The sequence below is a fragment of the Adiantum capillus-veneris genome, chromosome 15, assembly GCF_014529385.1.
Source record: "Adiantum capillus-veneris isolate H3 chromosome 15, ASM1452938v2, whole genome shotgun sequence".
Classification (NCBI taxonomy): Eukaryota; Viridiplantae; Streptophyta; class Polypodiopsida; order Polypodiales; family Pteridaceae; genus Adiantum; species Adiantum capillus-veneris.
Window position 1 is genome coordinate 30097616 of NC_140945.1, and position 15705 is coordinate 30113320.

General features: G+C 47.8%; 1 protein-coding gene across 2 annotated transcripts in view; it reads right to left on the minus strand.

Moving 5' to 3' along the window:
* Nucleotides 1-703: 703 nt before the first annotated feature.
* MNS1 (alpha-mannosidase 1) overlaps nt 704-15705 on the minus strand; it is a 54621-nt gene continuing 39619 nt past the window's right edge. For both annotated transcript variants that reach the window (XM_086530196.1, XM_086530197.1), the window contains exons 12-14: nt 2038-2118; nt 1778-1948; nt 704-1423 (exon numbers count right to left, since the gene is read on the minus strand). In XM_086530196.1, coding sequence (XP_086386322.1) covers nt 1127-1423; nt 1778-1948; nt 2038-2118 — 549 coding nt within the window. In that variant the 3' untranslated portion in view covers nt 704-1126. The remainder of the gene's footprint in view (nt 1424-1777; nt 1949-2037; nt 2119-15705) is intronic.

Below are 15705 nucleotides of genomic sequence, written 5' to 3' on the forward strand. Positions count from 1 at the left end.
CCATGCATCGTCATCTGATACTATCGTGAGTGGAGAGCCACCCGTTGTGTGGGGTCACATGAATATATGTACAAAAAGTCCAACATCCAATCTTTGGCAAACAAGTCACTGTGATAGTCAAATAGAATGCATGATGCAGCTAATGAAGAGGGAATCAAAACACCATCGCTGTTACTTGTGGCTGAGTGTTCACAAACACCATATTAACACACTTAACAAGAGAATGCACATCCATCTATGTGCTTCGTTCCTTCCTCTCGCTCGGTGACCACTCTTTTATTTAGTCCAACAATGCTTACACAAGCCAACTCTAATGTAGTGAAAAGAAAACCATATGCTTTAGTTAGATGTAGCTTCTATCACATCAATGTAAGCTTTGATAAAGCTAAAATATATCTAAGCTTAACACTCCATGATTTGAGCTAGTTAACACTTGCTTTGAAAAGCATACCATTATCTGTGTCTGTGGACTCCTACAAGGAGCCCTAATTTTACAAAAACTGTGTATCCAAGAAAGTAGGAAGCCTTGTCTTCAACAAAATGTGGCTATAACTTGACTGCACTAACAAACAAAAAAACAGAAGAATTAACATGCAATTTGCTAGACTGAGAGCCTTTACATTTCCCTAGGTAGGCATGCATGCAGCCTTTACACCCAGACACAACTTTCACATCTCTGCAACATTGACAAAATAAAAAACTATGACAGTGAACCATAGTTTTTTCCTTACATTTCCATACAACAAGCAACATACAGGTATGGAAGTATGATTGGAGTATGTTTCAACCCTTGAACTTGAAACATACGTGACCCTACTTTTACTTTGCGGATCACCACAAAATTCTTTGAAGTAAATTACATTTCTCTGTGAAAGATCCCTCAAACTTTGCTTGTATAGGTAAGAATGAACATACAACACAGCCTCCAAAAATGATGGCTCAATCAATATGCTCGCTTGCATATCTAAAGACATGGAGCTGGACGAACCACATGATGTTACTGCACTTTCAAGGGATATTAAGTGATTTACGATACAGCTCTTACATTTTCACATCCCTAGCAACCTCCCAGGTAAATGTGCAATGCAAATGACCTTGAGCCCTCAGCATTAGCCTAATTAGCCTCTTAAGGATGCCTACCTTCCCTCCTGCCAAAAAGGTGGTTGTGCCTTGTCCTTTCCAGAATGTCTTTCACATGATTAATATTTGGGTTTTGTGACTCTCTTCTTTTCGAATTGTGTTGATCCATGCCTTCTAGGCCTGGTCGTGACCTGGTTATAACACGGATCGGATGGGCTTCTGTGTTGAAAACCCATTCATTGAGGGGTATTAAATCAGATGACGAAAACAGCAGGTATAGGTATTTCAAAGTTTCTGCCAGAAAGAACGACTGCATCTTATCATCCTTGAGACCAGAATTCACCTGCATATTTGGAGCATCGGATTAATGCCTCTCCAAAGCTTGAAAAAATAAATACTCTGTCTAATGCTTCTGTTTTGGAAAAGAAATACATGCATTAGCAACACATCCTTCAAGAGCCGTGATGTCACCATGAGAGCAATTTCTTGAAGAAACAATGGCAAGGCCTTGGCATGTTTTGTGAATTTTGCCACTTTATTCCAGTTCTCTCTCAGAAATCAGACTACATCACACCCAGCCTTAACAAAATGTATTAACATGCATTGTCTGTGAAAGCAAAACTCAAAGAACCATGCTAGAAAACATCAGCATCAACACCATACAAGCAAGAGTTGAAACTAGAGCACAAGGACTCACATCTCTCAATCCAACGTAACCAGAAGCAATACGAGATTGCTTCTCAAAAGCCAGGAATATATTCCAGCCCCAATCCCGATAAAGATTATCTCCAGTCGTGCGCCATAGGTACATCAGAGACTCCACAGTTTCTGGTCTCAATATATTCCATGAAGTGCCCACCATCATGTCCTAGATCATATAAACAGGTGCAAAAAAAAATCACATCGAAAAGCTAAGAACTTCAGTTATGGAAGCAAACAGAATGCAAATCAATTTACCTGTCCCTCCCTGAATATATAGTTCTCCCCTGCAAGCTTGGTTGGAGTACGTGCATAAAAATTGTAACATGTTTTCACAAGCTGTAAGGGAAAAATGTTCTGGCATTCAGATTCGTGAACATCAACACATGCATATGTAACAAAGGAGACAGGAGTGGCAGGGAGAGAAATGAAATGCAATGAAATGAAATGTTATATTAACGTCTTCAGAAGGCCAGAATGACCTATGAGACCAGAAAGTTACAATGTGGTGATTCCAACATCGGTCGTCGGTGGCGAATCTCATCAATCTCCTCCATGGTCAATAGCCTGACTGGGCGTCGTGCATGTCGGGCCAAAGTGATCCGAATCCTCTGATGCAGCCTCCGTCGATGCTGTGTAGTCCTCCGCAGTCGTGGGCCTCTGGATCTCCCTAGTTCGGTCGCTCGGTCGATCAGTGTGCCTCTGGTGTGAGGCGGCAAGCTCTCCTGTGGTAGTAGCTCCTCCGGGTGTCCAGTGTCTGCTCTAAAGAAGTCTGTGATCCATCTCTGAGACTGGCTGGCCTCTCCCCTCATCAGGCTCTCTGTGTCTGCGCAGCTCGAGCAAAAACAGACCCAAGCATCTCTGATCCTCGTACCGCATGACTCTAAAGAGTGGTCCGAAACCCTCTCTGAACAAGCAGTGGAAGCGGCAGCGTATTTCGTAGTAGACGGGGCAGTGGCAGGTGTAGTGCAACTCTGTCTCAGGCTCCAGGTCACATAGGAGGCATGTCCTGACCTCTGCTGGTACTTTGTTGTATCTCCTAGTCTCGATCCGCAGCTGGTGTGAAGATGTGCATATCTGGCCAATAGCACATCGTATCCCATGAGACAAGTGGGTGTCCATGTATCTGGGTCTCGTCACAAAACCGTCCTCCGTAAGCTGGAGAAGATGCTCTCTGTAGAAAGCCATCTTCGTGCCGAGCTCCTGTGCTGGCTGTATCCAAGTCCTCTTGGTGTCTAGCTGAGTTAGGTCCTGGCGGATGAGCCTGGAGATCTCGGACTGTGTGAGAGTTAGAGAGGGTGCATCCAATGAGTACTGGAAGGGGGTAGTCTGTCTATGCTGAACCTATGCGCCTAATACCATGATGTCATCTCCCCATACCAGCATGCTGTATCTCCCTGCATAGCTAACTGTCAAGAGGACTCAAGTGCAAGGCAGGCATATCTGTTTCTGGGAAGTTCCCACATGTGGTGTATGAAGGAGACAGATCTGGTGAGCGCCTCAACCACTAGGGGGGGGGGCAGCTAACTCTGCTCGGATAATGGCACGTGGTACTGAAGCCTTGGCTCTAATGAGCCGTGAGATCATAGAGACTAGCGGCTTCTCCATGTCCCCCCATCCATCAGTGGGACCTGTCCTCCCATGATGGTCCAATGAGGGTCCCCAAGTCTCAACTCCATAGAGCAATGCAGAAGCCACCAGGGTGTCAAAGAGCCAGAGCTTCGTCCGAAGCTCCTGAAACTGAACATGTGAACACATCCTCTCCAATCTACCCAATGTTGCATGGGCTCTGGTCAATCTAGTCTCTGCTGCTCTTCTCAATGAAAATGCTGGTCAACTAAAAACCACTCCAAGGTAGGTGTAAGCATCTGTATACTCCACCGTCTCCTGGCCGTATGTGAATGCGGGTGCTGACCTCCTGATCCACTGTGGGGTGGTATTAAATACCATGACCTTGGTTTTACCAAGGTTGATAGACAAACCACTTTCATGGGCAAACCTATCCACGTGACGTTGCATCCCCTCCGGAGAGTTGGAGATCAACACAATATCATCAGCATATAACAATAATGGAATCCATGTTCCTGCTAGTTGTGCACCTCTATTACCGTCTCTCTCAATGTAGTCAGAAACCTCATCCACATACATACCAAACAGAGTAGGAGAGAGCGGGCAACCCTGCTTCACCCCAATAGTGGAGACTGTAGATAGGCCCTTTGAGGTGCGTACATGCCCCACTACTAACCTGTACAGTGCCATGACCCCCCAACTGAGCTCAGTGGGTACTCCCATCTCCTGTAATCTGCGCATCAATCTAGCTCTGGGTACTGTGTCAAATGCTTTGCGGAAGTCCACAAAGCTGCAATAGATCCGTCTCCCATGTGATCCGCCCTCCTCAATGATGGCTCAAAGTGTCAAGATATGGTCAAGAGTAGAAAAACCTCTCCTGAATCCTGCCTGCCCGGTTGCGCGTATCCCCTCCCTCTCTGCCCATCTACTCAGTTGCTGCTCAAGAATGGATGCGTACAACCGTGCCAATGTGTGTCCGATCATGATAGTGCGATAATTCCCAGGCTCCATAGGGTCTCCTGACTTGAAGATAGGTACAATAGTACCTAGGCTCCAAGTATCAGGCAAGCCCTCACACATGGCACGGTTAAACATAACTGCTAGGAGCTCTGCTAGTAGATCTCCTTCCTCACCATCTCAGCGGTGAAAAAAACACGTGTGGGGGCATGGATTGGGGGGGTCGGGAAGGGGCGGCTGTCCAGGAACTGTGTACAGAGATGACGCGTACTCGCCCCAGGCCTCTGTAGAGGTAATGGCGGGAGGGGGGGGGGGGGGGAGGGAGTGCTCATGAAAGAGCTTCCATGCCTCACGTGAGTCCTGACTCAAGAATAGCTGGTATAGATCCTGCTCTAGGCGAGCCAAAAATGCCCTCTTCTTCCGCCGCACTAGGCGTCGGAAGTCAATATGTGACTGTCTGTGAGTAATGTCTGCCAAAAGCACCTCCCTCTGAAGTCTAGCACTGGTCTCGCGGCATTCCTCATCATACCAGTTGTTTTATGGGGCATGCTCCTAGAACGGTATCTCTGCTCAGGCTGTGTGTGGGTATGCCTCTGCTACTGCATCATGTAACGTCTGTGTCAGTATAGTAGTAAGCTCCTCCAAAGGTCGCCCTGGCTCTTCTGTACACAAGCGTCTGTAGATCCCATCTATGTATACAGAGTCCGTCTCCCGTGTGAAGGTGTAGCGAGTAGGAGCTACTGCTTGTGGCTTGTGTGCTACACTAAACTCGAAAGAGACGGTTAGCGACACGAGCATGGTCCACTACCACACCAACAAGTCTGGGTCCAACCGTGAGGTCTTGGATACTAGAGATGAGACTCGACTGTGCCATGACATAATCCACTGTGCTAGCTCCATATCTGTGTGGAAAGCATGTAAAACCCCCGCATCAGGAAATCTCTGTAGGCCATTCAAGATGACCAATCCATGTGCAATCCCCATGTCTATCAAGTGTCGTCCATACTCAGTATGCTCCCCATCTTGTGATAGTCTGGATAGGCCCGTCTCTGCAACATCCAACTCTCTCAGCATAAAAAATAAAAATAAAAAACTGTATGATGATGAGCAGTCCTAGCATTGAAATCCCCTAGCATGATGATGTCACCATCTCTAGAGAACTCCCAGATGTCATCATCCAAAATAGAAAAGGGGGACTGCCTCTCAATCTCACCCACATGTACCTAGCTTGCTCATCCCTGCGAGCTATATGTATCAATGGCTGCAACTCCTCCCTGAATAACACTGCCACTCCACCTGAGCCCCGGCCTCTGTGCTCTAATCGTGTCTCCTATCTACATGCGGTCTCCCATCTGTATCCACTAATGTGAGGCATAGACTGCCCAGGGGCCTGATGTGTCTTAGAGTAGAAGATGATATCTCTCCCACTAAAACTTTCCTCAAAAGCACCCACATCTAGACGCATAGATCCATTACAATTCCAGGTAGCAACTTTGAGTGTGGTCCCATAGGTCTCACGCCGTCATGTGGAGCATGGCTCCAATATCACCACTCTTCCATCTCGGTAAAAAGCAATCTTACCTTTTTCCCTTGCCGCTCTAATCTTTGGCATTATCTCTTGCATATGAGCTATCTGTGAGAGGGTAAGGTCATCCCCGAGCAAGATGCTCGTTTTCTTAAGAGTTGGTCTCTTCTTCAAAAAGTCCTTCGCTTCCATGGAGGGAAAACGAAGGATGAGTGCCCTTGCTTTCGAGGTTTCCCCCTTGCTCCCATTTTTCTTGTTGCCCACTCTCCAAGCTCTTGAGTGCATCAGCTCATGAACCCCCATCAAAGCCATGAGTTCTTTTACCTCTTCGTCCACATTATCTTTGTCTCTAAGACCGCAAATCCTCACATGTTGAGAGCGCACATGCCTTCTTTGCTCCTCTTCAAGTGTCAGATTAACGATGGTGGGTGTGGACGTAGTTGTTTCCTTGCTTTTTTCTTTCTTGGCAACCTCAATCCACTTCTCGACCTCATCTGCCTTCTGTTGAGTCTTTGTAATAACGTCCACCCAGGAGGTCGTCATTTCTTTGTGATGCTCTTCCCCTTCTTTGATGGCTCGCACTTGCTCTTTGATCGTGTTTAGCTCTTCTATTACTGAAGGTTACAATTCTCCCTCTTCAAGTGTATTTCGTGATCGTGCCTCTGCGACCTCCCTCTTGAGTGACGCGATCTCTTCGTCTTGGGCCGTCACACGATCTCCCAGTGTAGCTATCTTGCTTTCTTGGGCCAACATGCGTTCGTCGAGCATTTTTATTGTGCCAAAGAAGTTGCGGTTGATCTTGTTAATTGTTTCGGTCATTTCTTCCTTGCACTTTTGAACTACATCCTCTAAAGGGTCAAGCTTATCATTCTGTTTCCGCATGCTTGGTCGCCACTAAAAACGAGGGGGGAATTTGCGATGGTAGTAGGAGACCGCCCTACATGCACCACACTATGCATACATGTTCTCCCCACTTTAAGCATACATGGCATACATTTTGCCTTTCTTGCAATTTCTGCAAATCAAAATAAATTCCCGCTTTCTGCAACTGCCAATTTTGCAATTTCTGTGAGCTCTGCAAATTCTGAAAATTTCTGAATTTTGCTTGCAATTACTATTTTCCTACAGGGCTGAGGAAGCCGTTTGAAACTCGTTTGGAAATAAACTCGTGTGGGAACCTGCACTTTGGGGGGGGGGGGCAGGGGGGGGGGGGTGTTATGCGCGGTTATGCGGGGAGTGAGCTGCAGGTTACGCGGGAATTAGATGCCCACGTGAATCTGCAGCATACCAACTCGCGAGTTGTTTTGGCACTGTCGCAAACCCTAGAGTAGACCAGCACAATGCCCAACTTGCGAGAGAGAGAAGCAGCCCTGCGCGAGTCTCCTTCAGCCCTGCGCGATCCCTCCAGAGGACTCCCTGCAGCCCTGCGCGCGTTCTGCAGCGCTGTGCTGGCCCTGTTCTGCTGCACGACCTCTCTGATCTGCTCTGCGCCTACTACTGCGAGCAGTCCTACTCCTGAGCCAGACAGTCCTGAGCGCCCCTGAGAGAGAGAGAGAGAGAGAGAGAGAGAGAGAGATGATATGATATGATATATTAACGTCTACAAAAGGCCAAAATGACCTATGAGACCAACTGATTACAATGATGAGTCTAGTACCAAGTCTGGGTACAAACAAAGAAAACTACAAACAAAGAACTGAGATAGGAGTGCTACCGACTCCTATGGGTGGCTCGTAGGCTGAGCAATGGTATCATGCCAAAAAGGTACAAAATGGGGATAAGTGTCACCATGGTATAATAAAGCAATAGCATGGAGCCTATCCTGGTCGACACTCTGGGTGTGTGCTAGAATCCTGTGGATCCTCTGCCGCAATCTCCGCCGGTACTGCGTGGCTCCCCTCCTCAGTCGCGGTCGTCTCGATCTCCCCAACTCTATAGCTCGGTCAATGAGAGTACCGTTGGTGTGTGTATGGGTGGAACCGAGCTCTGTGATGGTGGTGTCCCCTCTGCTTCTGTGGTACTCATATTGAAGAAATCTGAGATGCGTCTTTGGGACTGTCTCTGTCTTTGCCCTCTCAATAGAGCGTCTCTATGTCTCTGTATCTCAAGTAGAAATAATCCGAGACACCTTTGATCCTGATATCTCATGACTCTATCTACCGAGTCAAAACCATCTCTGAATAAACAATGAAAGCGTCCCCGTATCTCATAGTAGACTGTGCAGTGACATATGTAGTGAAACTCTGTCTCTGGCTCTACATGGCATAACTGACAAATCCTACTGTCTGCTGATATGCCTCTGAATCTACCTGTCTCAATCCCAAGCTGGTGTGAAGATGTGCGAATCTGGCCTATGGCACATCATAACCCATGAGATAGATGTGTGTCCATGTAGCTGGGCTGTGTCACAAATCCATCTGTCGTGAGTTGGAGAAGATGCTCTCTACAGAAAGCCCTCTTCGTACCCAACTCCCGTGATGGCTCTATCCATGTCCTCTTGTTATCAAGCTGGATAAGATCCTGCCGAATGAGTCTAGCACTCTCCAGCCGTGTAAGAGCCAAAGATGGTGCATCAAGAGAATACTGGAAAGGGGGCAGCCTGTCCATGCTGAAACCATGCCTCTGAAACCATGAGCTCATCTGTGCATACCAACATGATGTATCTCCCTGCAATGCCAGCTGTCTGGATGACTCAAGAGCAAGCCTAGCATACCTGTCCCTCGTGGTGTCCCATAAGCTGTGTACAAATGATACTGATCTGGTGAGTGCCTCAACCTCCATAGGTGGGGCAGCCAACTCCGCTCGTATGATGTCATGTGGAACTGACGCCTTGGCTCGAATCAGCCTAGAAATCATAAGTATCAAGGGTCTCTCCATATTACTCCATCCAGCACTGTAAACAGACGGTCCCCAAACCTCAACCCCGTAACTGGAGCGACCAACGTGTCGAAGAGCCAGAGCTTTGTTCGAGGTTACTGGAACTGAACCTGCGAACAAAGCCTCTCCAAACAGCCTAGGGCTGCATAGGCACGAGTCAATCTAGCGTCTGCTGCCCCTTTCAGTGTGAACCTCGGTCCACTAAAGACCACCCCAAGATATGTGTATGCATCAGTATACTCCATACTGTCCTGCCCATATGTGAATGTAGGTGCTGATCTCCTAACCCACTGTGGCGTGGTATTAAATACCATGACCTTGGTTTTACCAAGGTTGACATACAATCCACTATCCGCTGCAAAACTATGCAATGCATCCAAATGTCTCTGCATACCCTCTGGTGAGTCTGATATCAACACGATATCGTCAGCATACAATAACAGAGGGATCCATGTCCCCGCAAGCCGAGCACCTCTATCTCCTCCTCTGTCAATATAATCAGAGACCTCATCAACATACATACCAAATAAAGTAGAGGACAATGGGCATCCCTGTTTCACTCCGATAGTGGAGTGAACTATGTCAGATATCCCCTCTCATGTGCGTACATGACCCATCACTGAACTGTACAATGCCATAATCCCCCATATCAGCTCTGTGGGTACCCCCAATTCCATAAGTCAGCGCATCAATCTGGCCCTTGGTACTGTGTCAAAAGCTTTGCGGAAGTCTACAAAGCTGCAATAAATCCGTCTACCATGTGCTCGACCCTCCTCAATGATAGCTTTGAGTGTAAAGACATGATCTAGTGTGGAGAAACCCCTCCTGAAACCAGCCTGCCCAGGTGCCCGTATGCCCATATACTCTACCCAACTGCTCAGCCTATGTTCAAGGATGGATGCATACAACGGTGCCAATGTGTGTCCTACCATGATAGTACGGTAATTCCCCGGCACTGTGGGGTCTCCTGTCTTGAAGATAGGTACAATAGTAGATAATCTCCAAGACTCAGGAAAGCCCTCACATGACACGGTTGAATAACCGTGCAAGCATCTCTGCCAACAAATCCCCAGCATGTATAATGTGCTCTGCTACCAAACCCTCATGATCCTGTGCCCGTCTGGTCTTCATCCTGTCAATGGCCTCCTTTACCATCTCAGTGGTAAAGAAGGTGCTCGCAGCAGCCGGACATGGCTGTGGTGGATCTGGTAGTGGTGTCTGTCCAGGTACAGTGTATAAGGATGTTGCATACTGTCCCCATATCTCTGTAGAAGTGATCGCTGGTGGGGGAGACTGCTCAAGGAATAGACGCCAAGCCTCTCCTGAATCTCTACTAAGGAAGAGCTGATATAAATCTTGCTCCATCTGGACCAAGAAAGCTCGCTTCTTCCATCGCACTAGTCGTCGTGTAGCAATACGAGACTATCTATAGGTGATCACTCCCAATGCAAGCTCCCGTAGTATCTAAGCTCTCCTCTGTCGACACTCCTCATCATACCAGCTGTTCTGAGGCATGTTCCTAGAACGACATCTCTGACCAGGCTGAGTGTGTGGGTATGCCTCTGTCGCTGCCCCATGCAATGTCACTGTCAGCATAGATGTGATCTCCTCCACTGTGTATACTGGCTCTGATGTGCATAAAAGCCTACGTATCTCCTCTGCATAGACTGAGTCAGTCTCTGGTGTAAAAGTATAGCGTGGATGTCTACCACCCTGTGAGGCCTGAGATGTATTGTACTCAAAGGAGACTGATAATGTCAAAAGTGCATGATCTACTGCAATCCCAACAGGCCTGGGCCCCACTGTGAAATCCTGAATGTGAGAGATAAAGCTCGGATGTGTCAGAACATAGTCTATAGTACTGGACCCATGTCTGTGTGGAAAACAAGTAAAACCTGTAGAAGATGGGAAAGACGGTAAGCCATTCAGTATGGCTAAACTGTGAGTAGTCGTCATCTCCCTCAGGTATCTCCCATACTCCGTATGCTCTCTGTCGTGTGAGCATCTCTCAAGCCCCGTCTCCTCTGGCTCTAGCTCTCTGAGCATCTCCTCTGAGGTGTCATAGAAAACCGTCTGTGAGCTGCCTGTACGGGCATTGAAATCTCCCAAAAGTATGATGTCTCCATCCCTGGAGAACTTCCAGATATCATCATCAAGTACAGAGTAAGGAGACTGTCCTCTGGGTTAAGCATATACTGAAGTGCTGGGAGGAAAATAGCATATGGCGATGTACAAGAAACGTCCAGTCTCTGCCCTCAGCCTCACCCACAAGTATCTGGCTGAGAGAGAGAGAGAGAGAGAGAGAGAGAGAGAAATGAAAATGAAATGCAATGTTATATTAACGTCTTCAAAAAGGCCAAAATGATCTATGAGACCAAAAAGTTCCAATTGGTGAATCTGATACCATGTCTGAGTACGGAAATTACAAAGTTACAAAGAACTAACACTAAAACACTAAGGAGAAAGGAAGGGGGGGGGGGGGGGGGGTGTTGTGGGTTCAGATGAAATCTCTCATCCGTCACTGTCGGATCTCATCGACCTCCTCCATGGTCAGTACTCTCGTTGGGCGTCTTGCATGTCGAGCTAGAGTGATCTGTATCTTTTGTTGCAACCTTCGTCGGTAGTGGGAGACCCCCCGAGGTCGTGGACGTCTGGATCTGCCAAGCTCAGTAGCTCGGTCAAGCAGTGCACCTTTAGTACGAGTAGGATCTACGATCTGCTGTAATGACTGCTCCGTTGGCTCTCCTCTGGCTAGTGTAAAGAAATCTGTGATTCGTCTCTGAGACTGTCTTTCCCCTGATGTCCTCAGCAAGCTCTCCCCAAGTTTGCGCAGCTCTAGCAGGAACAATCCAAGACACCTCTGATCCTTGTATCTCATGACTCTAGAAAAAGGTCCGAACACTTCTCTGAACAGGCAATGGAAGCGGCCACGTATCTCATAGTATGCCAGGCAGTGACGTGTAGTACAGCTCTGTCTCTGGCTCTAAGTTACATAGGTGACATATCCTGGCTCCTGCCGGCACCCCTCAAAATCGGCCAGTCTCGATCTGGAGCTGATGTGAGGATGTGCGTATCTGTCCAATAGCGCATCTTATTCCATGAGATAAGTGTGTATCCATGTATGCAAGCCTAGTCACAAAGCCGTCCTCCGTGAGTTGGAGAAGATGCTCTCTGTAGAAGGCCATCTTCGTGCCCAACTCCTGTGTCGGCTGTATCCATGTGCTCCTGGTATTTAGCTGAATCAGATCCTGACGTATGAGTCTGGTGACCTCTGTCCGTGTGAGAGATAGGGAGGGTGCATCCAAGGAGTATTGAAGCGGAGGTAATCTATCCATGTTGAGACCATGCCACTGAAACCATGTTGTCATCTTTCCATATCGCCTTGTAGAGCTAGTTGTCGAGATGACTCCAGGACAAGCCGGGCGTATCTGTCCCTGGGGAGATCCCATAGATAAAGGATATTGATCTCGTCAATGCCTCCACCACAGGGGGGGGGGGGGCTAGCTCGGCTCGGATAATCTCACGTGGTACTGAGGCTTTAGCCCGAATCATGCAAGCGATCATAGAGACCGGAGGCCTCTCCATACATCTCCATCCATCTGTGTTGCCAGATCTCCCATGGTGGTATACTGAGGGTCCACATACCTGAACTCCATAGAGCATAGCTGGAGTCACCAGAGTGTCAAAAAGCCAAAGCTTTGTTCGCGGTTCCATAAACCTAACCTGCGAACACATCCTCTCCAGTCCGCCCAAAGTTGCATATGCTCTCGTCAGTCTAGTCTCTGATGCTCTCCTTAGTGAAAACACCGGTCCACCAAAGACTACCCCAAGATAAGTATATGCATCTGTGTACTCCACAATCTCATGGCCATACATAAATGTGGATGCCGACCTCCTGACCCACGTGGTGTGGTGTTGAACACCATAACCTTGGTTTTCCCCAGATTGACAGACAATCCACTGTCACGAGCAAATATATGCAAAGCATCCAAATGACATTGCATCCCCTCTGGAGAGTCAGAAATCAGCACAATATCATCATCATATAGTAACAGCGGAATCCATGTCTCTACTAGTTGAGCCCCCCTGACGCTCTACATAGTCCGAAAACTCATCCACATACATCCCAAAAAGAGTCGAGGATAGGAGGCATCCCTGCTTTACTCCAATAGTGGAGTGGACCATGTCAGACATTCCCTCAGTGGTGCGCACCCGCCCCATCACTGTTCTGTATAGAGCCAGAATACCCCATATCAACTCTGTAGGCAAACCCATGTCCTGTAGTCTGCGTATAAAATTGGCTCTCGGCACTATGTCAAAAGCTTTGCGGAAATCCACAAAGCTACAATAGATCCTCTTGCCACGGTGTCTACCCTCCTCAATAATAGCTCTGAGTGTCAGAATCTGGTCAAGAGTGGAGAAACCTCTCCTGAAACCTGCTTGCCCCGGTGCTCTTGTGCCCTCTCGCTCTACCCATCTAGAACGGATGCATACAACCTAGCTAATGTGTGACCAACCATGATGGTGCGATAATTCGCGGGAATCATGGGATCTCCTGACTTGAAAATAGGCACAATCGTAGACAAACTGCAAGTCTCCGGGAAGCCTTCATACATGGCTCGATTAAACATCATAGCCAGGAGCTCTGCAAGCATATCTCTGGCATGGATAAAGTGCTTTGCTACCAGACCATCATGATCATGTGCTCTCCTTGTCTTGATCTTATCAATGGCTTTCCTTACCCTCTCGGTAGTAAAGAAAGAACATGTCTCTGGGCATGTCTCTAGTGGGTCCGGCAGAGGTGGTTGCCTTGATGCTGTGTAGAGAGATGTGGCATATTCCCCCCATGTCTCAGTGGAGGCGACCGCTGGTGGTGGTGAATGCTCGTGGAATAGCCTCCATGCTTCACCCGGGTCCTGACCTATAAATAGCTGATATAGATCCCGCTCTAGCTGAGATAGATGGGCCCTTTTCTTTCATCGCACTAGGCGGCGAAAGATAATCCGTGACTGTCAATGTGTGGTAATATCCATGAGCACTTCCCTCTGTAATTTGATCCTCGTCTCTCTGCACTCCTCATCATACCAACTGTTCTGGGGCATGCTCCCAAATTGTCTCCATGTGGGCTGGTTGTGGGGGTATGCCTCTGATGCTGCATCATGGAGCATCTCTGTCAATATCTGAGTGAGTTCATCTAGTGGCCGTCCCGGCTCCTGGGTGCATAGAGGCCTGTATATCGCATCCATATACACACAATCCGTCTCCCTCATGAAGGTATACTGAGTATGTGTCGACCTCTCCTAATGAAGCAGTGCTGAACTGAAAGGTCAGGGTGAAAGACATGATAGCATGACCAACTCCTACTCCAACTGGCCTAGTGCCCACCATGAAATCCTGAAAGAATGGAATGAGACCTGGCTGGGCCATAACATAATCCACTGTGCTGGCACCATGTCGGTGTGGAAAGCAAGTAAAACCTCCAGCTGTCGAAAATCTTTGTAGGCCATTCACAATGGCCAACTTTGTGTGCGGTTCCCATATCTATCAAGTATCTGCCATATTCAGTGTATTCCTCATCTTGTGATAGTTTGGATAGACCCATCTCTGTGACGTCCAGCTCCCTAAGCATCTCTTCGGAAGTATCATAAAATATTGTCTGGTGGTGGGCAGTCCCAGCATTGAAATCCCCTAGTATGATAATGTCACCATCCTTGGAAAACTCCCATATGTCATTATCCAAAATAGCAAAGGGGGATTGTCCTCTAGGTGATGCATATACTGACGTACTAGGAGGAAAGTAACAAATAGCAATGTAGAGGTATCTGCCCGTCTCTGCCCTGAGCCTCACCCACATGTACCTAGCCTGTTCATCCTTGTGTGCTATATGTATCAGTGGCTGTAGTTTCTCCCTGAATAGAACTGCCACTCCCCCCGAGCCTCGATGCTCCAATCTGGTCTCCTGTCTGCAGGCTGTCTCCCATCTATATGCGCTCACCTGTGGCATGGATTGTCCAGGTGCTTGATGCGTCTCAGAGTAGAAAATGATGTCTCTCCCCATGAAGCTATCCTCAAAGGCCCCTACATCAAGACGGAGTGACTTATTACAATTCCAGGTTGCCATCTTTAGTGTGGTCCCATAGGTCTCGCACCGTCATGCGGGGCGTCGCTCCAATATCACCACCTTTCCATCCCTGTAAAAGGCAATCTTCCCCTTTTCCCTTGCTGCTCTTATTTCCGGCATTACTTCTTCCATATGAGCAATCTGCGAGAGGGTGAGGTCATCTCCAAGAAAGATTCCGGTCTTCTTTAGAGTCGGTCTCTTCTTCAAGAAGTCTTTCTTCGCTTCCATGGAGGGGAAGCGGAGAATGAGTGCCCTTTCCTTCGAGGTTTCTCCGTTGCTCCCACTTTTCTTAGTGCCCACTCTCCAAGCCCTCATATGCGTCTGCTCGCTGACTCCCACCAGAGTCATGAGTTCTTTCACCTCTTTATCCACATTATCTTGGTCTTTGAGGCCACATATCCTTACGTGTAAGGCCCGTACACGTCTCCTTTGCTCCTCTTCTAGTGTCAAGTTGATGATGGTTGGCATGGGAATGGGGGTTATTTCCTTGCCTTTTCCTTTCTTGACAATCTCGATCCATTTTTCGGCCTTTTCTGCTTTTTGTTGGGTCTTTGTGATGACTTCTACCCACGAGGTCGTCATTTCTTTTTGTTGCTCCCCACCTTCCTTGATGGCCCGTACTTGTTCCTTGATCGTGTTAAGTTCTTCAATGACAGAGGGTTGAAGCTCTCCTTGAGAGAAGAAGAAATGTTATATTAATGTCTTCAAGAGGCCAAAGTGACCTATGAGACCAAAAGTTACAATTGGTGAATCTGATACAGTTTCTGAGAGAGAGAGAGAGAGAGAGAGAGAATCGCCTCCCTGCAACCCTGCTTGGCAGTGCTGCGTAGTCTCTGCTGCCATGAACTATAAGTTTTGCCTACACAGAAGCTTCGCC